This window comes from Bufo gargarizans, chromosome 4 (assembly GCF_014858855.1).
Source record: "Bufo gargarizans isolate SCDJY-AF-19 chromosome 4, ASM1485885v1, whole genome shotgun sequence".
In the NCBI taxonomy this organism is placed as follows: Eukaryota; Metazoa; Chordata; class Amphibia; order Anura; family Bufonidae; genus Bufo; species Bufo gargarizans.
The window spans coordinates 288,767,359-288,779,798 of NC_058083.1; the positions used below are offsets into that span (position 1 = coordinate 288,767,359).

The 12,440-nt window shown below is 42.3% G+C and overlaps 1 protein-coding gene across 3 annotated transcripts in view; it reads left to right on the forward strand.

The window, feature by feature from the left end:
• FIG4 (FIG4 phosphoinositide 5-phosphatase) overlaps nucleotides 1-12,440 on the forward strand; it is a 450,714-nt gene that overhangs the window by 216,166 nt on the left and 222,108 nt on the right. For all 3 annotated transcript variants that reach the window (XM_044289561.1, XM_044289559.1, XM_044289560.1), the window contains exon 16: nucleotides 3,626-3,792. In XM_044289561.1, the coding sequence (XP_044145496.1) occupies nucleotides 3,626-3,792 (167 nt within the window). The remainder of the gene's footprint in view (nucleotides 1-3,625; nucleotides 3,793-12,440) is intronic.

A 12,440-nucleotide genomic window follows, 5' to 3' on the forward strand; every position in this document is an offset into this window, starting at 1 on the left:
GGCGAATCTAATCGGAATATTTTCTCTTCCGGCGTTCACCACTTAGATATTTGCTTTATATTTGAATAGTTTGGACTTTTCTGATGTGGCGATATGTAATATGTTTGTTTATTTATTGTTTATATATTTTTTATGTGAAATTGGGAAAGGGGGTGATGTATACTTCCACTTTTTATTTAATAGCTATTTTCCCCCTTAGGGGCCAGAACCTGGGGTCTTTTAATCCCTTGTCCTAATCACCTTAATAGATCTCTATCAGGGTGAATAGGACTTCACACTTTCCCTGCTGCCCTATGCATAGTGCACACAGCAGCAGGGAGCAGAGTATGGCAGCCAGGGCTTCAGTAGCATCCTGGCTGCCATACTAACTGATCGGTAGATGATGAGATCCTCTGAATCTCCTCCTTTCGTCACAATTAGATTGCCGTAATCTCGAGATGCGCGAGCTCGCGCATGCGCAGTGCCAGTATAGTGTTCCTTCTCTGTGCTGGCATCAGCCTCAGGGGAGGAACTGCCCTAGCACGAGCTTGCGAGTCGCGAGATTATGGCAATCTAACTGTGACGAAAGGAGGAGATTCGGAGGACATAGGCGGTGCTGGGCTCCTTCACAGGGGGGCGTGGCTGGGCACCAGGAAGGTTCGTACAGCCCCTTGGGCACCTTACAAGACTCATTTACAGATCTCTAAAATCTTTTTTTAAACAAAATCAAAGTACACAACCCTATAGGACCGGTATATTGTGGACATGCTAGCGGCTATCTAGCCATACATTTCCGCAGCTCTATAACTGAAAACGAGGTGACAGAATCCCTTTAAGTTATTTAAGCACTGTATGATCTCTCTGAGAGGTAAATCTGAGATTTATTAGTTCTACTGGCTAAACTGGGTTTGCAGTAACTATTTGCAGATTGGTTGAGTATGATCTGGTATGGTGTATGCACTTTGGATTGCTATATGGAATTTGAATTTGGATTGTGAACTTTGTAGTTTGCAATTTGTATTTGGTGGAACTGTAAGTAAACACACATATAACTGGTTCAGTATACAGATCTAATCACAATACTAACAATATGAGCATTATATAACTGTTCTAAATACCTATTTTGGCCTCTTGTTCCCATAAAACTGGACTCTGAATGTAACTGTGTGTCTGTTCAGCTCCTCTCTCTGGTGAGTAATGATTCCAGCAGCTCCTGCTAGGGGAATTTGTGAGGCTGGCTGTGATTGGTGAAAAACTTTTGCTGTGTGAGAAGCTGTCTGTGATTGGTCTAGACTTCTGCCCAGCAACAACAGATTAACACTATGCTTTCTGTTGTCACTGAGCTTACCTTACATTACAAAATGAATCTTAAAGGCATATTATCTTTTTCTTCTTCTGTGAACACAAAATATAACAGTTATATGACTTCCAAAACATGATGTCACAGTAAAAAACTCTGCTTTTGTCTTTAACACATAGAAACTGTATTAAGGTTATTAGAAGGTTTAACTGTATACACATATAAGGCATATTAGCAAACTAGGACAAGTCCTAGCTGGCCAGCTACACGAAGGTCCGGCCGCACGACGGCAAACATGCAGAGAGGCGGCCGAAATAAAACTACGACATGTCACCCACCAGCACAGCCTGCCGGAGAAGGCTGCCACTAGTGTGACAATTTTTGTGGCTTGTCCTCTTTGAAAACTATCCCCTATGTGTGTTAAATCACAGGACTGATTTTCACGCTACCAGCTATGTCCAATACATAGAGGATTCGTAATCAGAAATCACAGCAACAAAATAACCTCCCCTAAAAACATAACTTTTATTATAACAAAACTCCCAAAACAAATCAAATTGGCAAAAATAGATATTGGAGATTAAAGAATAGACATTCCCCTCAGTCAAAGGAGCAGTGGATCTAGCCGTATACTCTCCTTACCAAAAGAGGAATAGCTGCCCTGAAAAGAGCAATCCCACTTCCTTCGAATCTGTCCCTACATGCCCTAACCTATCTAGGGAACAATTATAGAAACGAGGGACGACTCTTCTAAGACCGAGAAGAAAGCAATTTATAACACCGTACATCACGACTCCTATCATCACAAATCCAGACATAAATTAAAAATGGTGTCTACTAAAGGTCATCACTTGATTGCAGACAACAGACCCTCAATATCATCACTATATTGCTAAACAAAAACAGCTTTTCACCGGGAAATACTCAAATTCGGGGTTCATCAGAGGCCATAAAGCTTACTAATGTATTATTATATATCTCTCATGGGCTCAATATATCAAACTAGAGTAGCATTGATAGATGACCAAATATGATAACCACCAAAAACTTGGTACTAGTGGTAGTCATTTAATTGACCCATATATCCAACAACATTTAAAGGTGTATACTTGCCTCCTTTGTACCCAGATATCTCTGCTACAAGTGTTTTAAATAGCCACTAATAAACAGATGAGGGACAGATTAAGAATACCTGAAACCCCAGGGAATCGATACAAAAGTACATAAATCTCCCTGCCTGTAAAAAGGATAAATGCTATAAATAACAGCTCAGGAAGAAGTACTTATCACTTCAGATGAATAAGGGTCATATGGTAGGTGGAGGGCCAGGGCTCAACCATTACAGGAAACTCCTGGTTCTATTTATGTCCACCTATGTCCATATTCGTACTTCCGTTCCACAACTCCGCAAAAAAGATAGAGCATGTCTTATTCTTGTCCAAAATTGCAGAAAATAATATTCCAGGGATGGCGAACCTGAGGCTCTCCAGCTGGAGAGCCGCATGTTCGCAATCCCTGGCATAGTAATTTCTTTCATAGGGCTGGCCGTGTGCGTACAGCAAAGTGCAGAACGCATACGGCCAGGTTCCGTGTTTTGCGGATCCACAATTTGCGGTTTTTAAAACTCATACGGTCGTCTGAATGAGCCTTAAGAGCAGATACTGAGAATTACATCCACTATACAGGACAAGTGGTAATGTGCAGGAACCATACAGTAAATACAGAATAGGGTGGAGTGCTGCCTCAATTTTTTTAGTACGCATACTATATACATACACACATTTATAAGCTCCTGCTTCTCTGTGCTTTCCTCTTTTAATCTTTTAAAGCACAAGAAAAACTGTAAAAATGTTTTATTGTTGTAATCAGACTGGCCTGGAGCATGCAGCAAAATGAAAGCCATAAAACTAGTGCAATTGCTTTTTTTGTCTCCATTTCCACTTCATTCGGAATTTTTTTCCAGCTTCCCACTACATCGTATGTACTAAGACATGGAAACTACAACTTGGCTCACAAAAAATAAGTTCTCATATGTCTATCTACAGATGTAGCAGGGTTAGCACTCAAGCTCTTAACTCAAATTTCTTAACTCATCGCGTTATCTTGAGACAAAAGCCATGGAAAAGCAATTGAGGGTGTTTGCTTAACGCATTTAGTTTAGATCACACGTCTCATAAATTATGAGTGTTAACTCTACTACATCTGTAAACGGAATAATTAAAGTTATGGCTCTGGGAAGGCAGGGAGGGAAAGACAAAAACACAAATTGTTGCATCATAAAGGGATTAAAATCACTTTTAGAAACTATGCACTGTTGAAAATAATGCTTGATTTTATATCTGACAGGTTATTTGAAGAACTCTATGAGGATCATGGTGACACTCTGTCTTTACAATATGGTGGCTCTCAACTTGTTCATAGGGTCAAAACTTACAGGAAAATTGCCCCATGGACTCAGCATTCTAAAGATATCATGCAGACCCTGTCTAGATACTACAGTAATGCATTTTCAGGTAAACTCATTCAAACTGATTCCAGGCCTCACCTTTTGTATTAGAAAATCAAATCACAAACAATGATGCGGATATGTTGACATTATAAAGTATCTAAATTATTCCTATCCGTATACATTAGTGTAATGTTAAAAAAGCCATTGCATATTTTTGTACCCTTACATTTGCATATTATAAAAGATAGATTTGCTTAAGCAGAACTTGTCACTTTGAACACTGTGTCTGAACGCAGACAACATGTTAGAGAGCAGGAGGATAACTATCAATTTGTTCAGCTCCTCTGGCTCTTTAAATAGGACCTTTCATGGCTCCAGACATTATTTAAAAAAAAAATTAGCACGTTATGTAAGGCATAAAGCAGGGATCTAATAGTGCTTACTATTTTTCCTGTAATCAATAAATCCCAGCGAGTGCTTGTAAGCTTCAATTCATCTGTTCTTTATTTCATCTCATATGATACACGATTCATGCATGGACGTGTTTTGGCCCGTCCAGCCTTCGTCAGCACAAATTAATCAAATGGATTCACAAACTTATATCACAGTTTCAATCACATGTGCAGTGACGCTGGGATTTATTCATTACACTGTGGTCCTGTGTCCTCCCCATGCTGGTGCGCTTCGTGTCTGAGTGCCGGCTACCTTCTGGTGATTTACTATTGTTCCTGGGCGCTGCTCCTTTCACCCGTTGTGCTCCTGTTAAATTCTCCCGCCTGGTATGCTAATTAATAGCATCTGAACAGGAAGGATGAGACGCCAGATTTTCTCATTGGGCGTCTCCTTCTCCTGGCTGTAGCGAGGTCTAATCACAAAGGAGAGCGTTACAGCCAGGAAGAAGGTGAGTGTTTTTTTTTTTTTTTTTTTTTTTTTCTTCTCCCTGGCTGTGACGCGCTCCTTTGTGTTTAGACCGTGCTTCAGGGAGAAGGAGACGCCCATTGAGAAACCCTGGCGTCTCATCCTCCCTTTTCCGATGCTATTAATTAGCATATCAGGCGGGAGAATTCAACAGGGGCACAGCGGCGCCCAGGAAAAATAGTAAGCGCTATTAGATCCCTGCTTTATACTCACATAACGTGCCACTTATTTTGTAATGTATGGACCCATGAAAGGTCGTCTTTAACACGCTTTTCACTGTTAGTTTCCCTTTAAAGGGGTTTTCCAGGAGTACAGTACTAATGCCTTATCCTCAGGTGTCTGAACCTTTTAAGCCTTAAGTTATATAATGTTTTTCTTTTATCATATGTTTTTGCTAATTACTTCTGTTGTGCCCTGGGGAACCAAATTTAACACATGGCAGACTTCCTTTGAAAAGGCTACAGTTTGTTTATTGTAAGAATAGTTCTGTAATCCCCTCTATGACCACGTCATGCTGATGTAGATAGTGCTCAGTATGACGAGGTGAAAATATCCATCATTGATTTTTCTAATCAACATCCAGCTGACTACAAGATATACTGGGGTAGCAGCCAAGCTGCTGCCAACATTTCAGTTTCCTTTTCAAACTCCTTTTCAAACTACTAATTTCACAAAATAAATCTAAAGGGAAACTTTATATACTTCTACAATGACTTCAGTATGTCTTAAGTGTTTTATTCATTTTGCTGTTGATATTATCCAGCAATAAGAAAACCTCTCATCATGAAACTGCAGCACAATTTGTTATACAGTTTGCAGATTGATGTATAGTTTTATCGGAAAAGATTAGTTAAAAAGAAAAGTTGAAGAAAATATTTATCAGATAATTTTTATTAACATTTTAACAATATACAGAAAAAAAAAACATCAGAGAATATTGATGTAGTTACATACAATCCCGTTGGATATTCAGAATGTTATCGAGACATTATCATAAATCACTTCCTACTTTCGATGATGGAATCAAATGATATGTACTACAGCTGCAAGGGTAGTTTCTATAATAGTATAAAATAAACATCCCCTATCCCAACCCCCAACAAGCGATGAGACAGGCCCCAAACCATTAATATAGGTATATCGCATCCGGGCACCAAGAGAGATATTGTCAACATGATCTCAACCTCCGTCCCTTCCAAGTTGCCCCCCACAATTCCCCATCCAGTTCCATTAACGGGTATGCATGTTCCAAACCCATAAGTATCTCTGAGACCACTTCTACCAGCACAAACAAGAGAACCCTAAACCAAGCTATGCTGCAGCTGTCCTAAACGCTACCCACTTGTCCCATATTTTGGTAAATTTGTCCAGGCCTTTTAATATAGACACCTTTTTCCATGCGGTGGATCTCAGCCACTCTGTTCAAAAATTCAGCCCTACGGTTGATGGGGGCTGGAGTCTAAGCCAGTGTTTGGCAATTAATTTCCTAGCCTGGAAGAGCAGACGCTGCACTCCCAAGCATGAATTTTGGTTTTTAATGTCCAGTATTGCCAGCATACACGTCCTCGGACCAGGCGAGACCATAATTTAATATGCTTCTTTAATACAGGTTAATACACTTCCTAAGCTCTGTACATTCCCAGAACATGTGTAACAGGGATGCAGGACTCTCCCCACATCTAGGGCACGAAGCATCGTTCCTAACCCCAATCTTTTTTTTTTTAACAATTCTTTATTTATTTTAGACAGCATAATTGGCATTTACACTGCAACATTGCTATTTATGCATGGAAAGGTTAATATCCAAATACGATGACATCAATCTCATGACAATATTTTGCACTTGGAGATTTTCCTTGTACACAAAAATCCAATGCAAATGCATCCATACATACAGCGTATTTATATGCATATAACACTTGAAAGTGTACAAAAACAATGAGTTACAACATAAAACAAGTATACACCCTAACTCGGCGAATAGCTAAGCGGACAGTTCGAGGGATCAGCTGTTCAATTGATAGACTATGTCGAGAAGGACAATGCGAACTCTCACTATAATGGGCAGGTTAAATAGCAATGGGGGGGGGGGGGGGGCAGGCAGACAACACTCTTCAGCACTCCCAAAGGCCAGATCATGACCCTTCTATCATAAGCTGGCTAAATGCGAGTTCTCATGGGTTCGTGGTTTGAATTCTCTTTGCGTGGAAGTTTAGCCAAGGCTTCCAGACTTTGCGGAATGCCTCCCTATTTCCTGAACACCACCCCACCTGTTCTTCCATTAGGCAAATATGATGGACTTCCTCCAACCATTCTTCCACTCCCGGAGGTTCCCTATCCCTCCATCTCCTTGGTATCAAGATTTTTGCGGCAGCAATCAGGTGTGTGGGTAGACTATTAGATGAGGGCACGAAATTCGACTGGGGCTTCCACAACAACACCAACTCTGGAGTAAGTGTAATAGTTTTATTGCATATTATGTTGATTCGTTTCCCAATTTCTCCCCAAAAATGATTTAAGGAGGAACAGGACCACCATATGTGGGAAATCGTACCCCTATCTGCTAAACATCTCCAGCACTTGTCATCGGGGAGTAAATTTATCTTGTGCAAAAAGTCTGGCGTCCTGCACCACCTCGTGAGAATTTTAAAGGAATTCTCTTGTAAGCGAATACTTCTTGAAAAGCCATGCGAATGAGCCAGGACAGATTTGACTTCTAAGTCTGGTATGATTATACCAAGCTCATTTTCCCATGCCCTTAAATAAGAAGTCTTATCACAAGGTGGTGCGAGGATCAACTGAGAGTACAAATAGGACAAGAATTTTGGTGGGGGTTTTTTGGAGGACAACGATAAGTTTTCTAACCATGTTGGATCCAAAGCTCCACTAGCATACTTCCTTTTGTATTCCCCACATGTAATGGTCAGGTCTCTTATTGCTAAAGAGTTTCTCAGGGGCTTTGGTAGTGTCTCTGATACACCTTCAATAAAGGAGTCCAGGTCAACAGCTTTCCGCAAGTTCGAGATTCTCATTTCTGTGAGATTGTACCAGCACTGCTGATTCACACTTCCCTTTCCTCTCATAAAGTAAGGTAGTACCGAGAGCGGGGCAAGTGGGGAAAGCTGGTTATGGTACATCTGGAGTCCTGCCGTTTTCTGGCAATAGGTCAGCATAGTATTAGTCATGTCTGAAAGGAACAAAGGCCTTTTCCTCTCTTTGTATGCCACCCACATATATCTTGTGGCATTGGTGCCCATGAGACTACGCTCAATGTCTACATGTAGTTTGTTATTGGACGTATCTGCCAGTTCAGTCCATCTTTCTAAATGTAAAGCATGGTGGTAAGTTCTTAAATCAGGGAAAGAAAGACCTCCCGCCCCTCTCTTCTGGATGAGAAGAGTGTAGGATAGACGTGGTCTCCCATTGGCCCACAAGAATTTGGTAAATAGCTTCCTGAAATCTGCAAAGAGTTTATCTGGGATCTTTATAGGTAAACATCTCAAAATGTATAGTATCTGAGGGAGGGCATACGTTGTCAGAACATTCTTCCTACCCAGCCAAGACAAGAAGGGGATTTTTATGGAGCCAAGGTAGGACTTGATTTTGGCTAGCAAGGGAGGGTAGTTTAGGCTATAGAATTGCTGGGGATCGGAAGGTACTTGGATTCCCAGGAATTTTATGGCCCGATTTGGCCATTGGAATGGCGAGAGTGTCACTAGGGTTTTCACTTTTTCCTTCTCTATGGAGACGTTAAGTATTTCGGACTTCTCAAAGTTAATCTTGAAATTCGAGACTTCTCCATAGTCTCTCAGCAATTTCATAATTTCTGGCAGGGCTTCCTCCGGATTGGTTACCAACAATAAGAGATCGTCGGCGAAAGCCGCTACTGTATGTGTGTAATTTCCTAACCGTAACCCTTTTATTTTGTCAGAGGCCCTTATTTTATTTAGGAAAATTTCCAAAGCTAATACAAAAAGAGTAGGGGACAAGGGGCATCCCTGACGTGTCTCGTTGGTGATTCCGAAGGGGGCAGAGAGGAACCCATTAGCCAAGACTTTTGCTGAAGGGTTTCCATAAAGGGAAAAAATTGCAGTAACGAACGCGGGAGGAAAGCCAAAATGCAAAAGTGCACTTCTCATAAATGACCAGCTGACTCTGTCAAAGGCCTTCTCCGCGTCCGTCCCTACAAGTATTAAAGGAATCTTCTCCTTTCTGGCATAATGGATGGCATGGAAAATCCTGCTAACATTATGTCTACCTTCTCTGCCACCCACGAATCCCACCTGTTCCTCCTTGAGGAGTTGAGGAAGATGTTTGGCTATCCTAAGGCTAAGTATCTTGGCCCATAGTTTCACGTCGGTGTTCAAGAGCGAAATGGGCCTATAACTTCCGCATCTGTTTGGATCTTTCCCTTCTTTATGCAAAACTACGATATGCGCCATCAGGGACTGCGTGGGCAGAGAAGATCCTTCTAATAATGAATTGCAGAGTAATGTAAGTTGTGGAAGCAATGTCTTCAGAAGTTTTTTATAGTACGATATAGGTAGACCGTCTGGTCCCGGGCTTTTCCCAGAGGGGATGCTTAAGACATGCTCTCACTTCTTCCTCCGTGACAGGGGCTAACAACTTATCTGCCTCTTCTATGCTAAGTTTGGGCACGACGACTGAGTGAATAAAGGAGGCGTCCTTCTCATGTTTGTCCTTAGGATCTATTTGTTGTAAGTTATACAAGGAAGAATAGAAAGATGCGAATTCATTTGCTATAGCTGGAGTAGAGGTCAGGGATTCACCTTTACCGTTTTGGATGCGTGCAATATGTGTCTTTTCTCTCTGGCCTTTTATTAATCTCGTTAACAGCTTCAAGCCTCTATTACCATGGACATAGGTCTGGAACTTCGCCATTTTAAGCATTTTAGCAGTTCTAATATTCAGAAGGTCTTTAAGTTGCATGCGTAGTTTGATTATATCCTCATGGGTTACCCTGGAGGGCTGCTTCTTATTAAGATTTTCTAATATCGCTATCTGGGATATTACTAAATCAACCTCCTTCATCCTTTGTTTGCGGACCCATGAACCCAAGGCGATTAGTTCCCCTCTTACAAAGGCCTTGTGTGCCTCCCATATGATAGGTTTGGCCATTTGTGGGTTTTCATTTATTTCAAAAAACATTTTTAATTTCTCCTCTATCTGGGACCTGTGTCTGACATCCTCTAGGAGGGTCTCATTAAGTCTCCAAGTCCAGGATCTAGGAGGGGCTCCCTGAAAATGGATTCTCACCAACACGGGCGCATGATCTGTCACCGTAATTGGACCAATGCTCACAGACTCCACTCTCTCCAGGAGGTGGTTAGATAAATATATATAATCCAGTCTCCTATAAGTACCGTGCATAGCTGAGAAAAAGGTATAATCTTTCCCCTGGGGGTGAAACACTCTCCATGCATCAGAGACTTTATGTGTATCTAAAGCTCTCTTCAGTTTTCTCACTTGTGATGCAGGATGTCTTGGGAGAAGAGAAGTGGAGTCTAGGGGATGGTCCATGGCAATGTTAAAATCACCTCCCAAGATGAGAGCACCTTCTTTAAATGTGTGAAGGATTTGTAGAGTATCCCCTAACCATCTGACCTGGTTGATATTGGGGGCATATACATTGGCTAGTGTAACCCTATTTCCAAAGAGTGACCCTTTCACGAATACATACCGTCCTAGGGGGTCTATTAGCTGTGCCTGAACATGGAAGGGAAGACCTTGCCTAATTCCTATTGAGACACCCTTGGAAGCTGACGTATGCGTACTATGCACCCATGTGGAGAACATCTTCGTGTAAAGCGCAGGTACCCTATTGTGTCTGAAGTGGGTTTCCTGTAGGAGCAATAGATCTACCTTCTCTTTCTTTATCATCTGGAAAACCCTACTTCTTTTTTGCGGCCCATTTAGCCCATTCACGTTGAGCGATATTATTTTTAAGGGATCCATAGTCCTATCTGATATAGCACAATTAGACTCAGTAGCTTTCCCTCTGTTCCTAATCTATGATGTACACATCGCCGGGTGTAACTGTTAACAAGGTAAACAGCATAAGAACCATAACATAAATCTTTGAAAAGAAGGAGTATAGCTCCGCACAATCCACTAAAACAAGAGTGAAAATGCGCGGGCTGCCCTCCCATCCATAAGGATGAAAAACACATCTTCCACAAAGAAGACAGTGTTAGTTGTAGTGGGCGGGGGAGGCCGACTACAGACTAACGACAAAGATCGGGCAACTAAATTGTCATGAGCAAGTATTCACTTATAGATCATACAAGGTATACCATAGGAAAGCACATTAATAAGGAGCTTCCATATATATATAATCAAACTCCGGCTAGTCACTATTCACCATATCATTAAACATCAATAATGAGGAGTCAGCCTATGCGACCGTGGAGAGAAGAATTCATGTCCCCTCCACAGACACGTAGGTACATCTCTAGTGGAGTGAGAAAAAATAAGCATCAGAAATACCTGTCAATGAGCTTAAAACCAGGAATAAGCACAGTGTATTCACTAGTATAATATCGGGTGGGAGGGAGAAGACATCCTGTAAAAATTACGGGGATTATTCAATTAGGCAACAATCTACCTATAAACGCTCACCACCTCTCCTCCAAAACATTCAAGTCCTGGGGTATTACCCCTAGGAAGCATTAGTGTCTCAGGTTTCTCCTTCCGATTCCTTCCTTGAGGCCCCGTTCCCGCTTCTCTTTCTCTGCCTCTGTCTCTGGGGTTTTGCTTGTCGCCCTGGTATCCACGACGTAGGAAGCGGCAAAGGTGGAATGTCTGTGATCTCCTGTGCTAGGTTCCAGTCCTGGATGTCTTGGTCACCGATGCCCAGATATTCATATATTCGCCGTAGGTCACTGTGGGACCTGAGAACCAACTTCTTATCAGGCGCATTTATAAGAAGCCCGAACGGGAACAGCCAACGATAAAGAAGCTTCTTTTCTCTCAGAACGTCCAGCAAAGGTTTCAGCGCTTTTCTCTTGCGCAACGTAACAGGGGAAAGGTCTTGAAAAATGGCCACCGACGCCCCCTCAAACTTCAAAGGAGCTTTGCCGCGAGCGGCTTTCAATATGCCCTCCTTAGCTTGATAACTCGCCAGCTTACAGATTATATCTCTGGGAGGGTCTGTAGGTCCTGGTGGCGGCCTCAGCGCTCGGTGGGCCCTCTCCAGGGTAAAGTCCAGGGTTGTTGCTGGTCCCACGAGGTGAGTAAAGAAAGTTTCTAATGCGGATGCAATGGCGTCCGGCATGATGCTTTCCGGGAAGCCCTTAAGACGCAGATTGTTCCTGCGGCCCCGGTTATCTTGATCTTCCAGCTGTGTGTACAGCGTGTTAATATGTGCTTGAGTGTAGTCCAGAGAATGTGTCACCGCCGAACCAAATTCAATAATGGCAGTCTGGGCCGTTTCTACCGCTTCCATTCTTTCTCCCATGTGCTGGAGATCCTTTTTATAATCTTTTAGCTTCTGCACTATCGGGTCCAGAGCTTCTGCCAGGAGTTTCCTCATGAAAGGTCTCGAGACCGGGAGGTGCTCCTTCAGTGATGGGACAGTTACCGCACTGCCTTCACCGTCTTCAGAGTCCGAAGCGTCGGTCTGCAGTTCCGGATCTTCTGGCGGCGCCATTTTTTCAGGTTTCTTAGGCTGCAACGCCGATGTCTTTTTAACAAATTTGTCCAGGTCTCCTTGCCCAGAAGCGTGCTTGGCATGAGCCGGGGTCTCCCTGGATTTATCTCTCAGAGGCTTGCCCA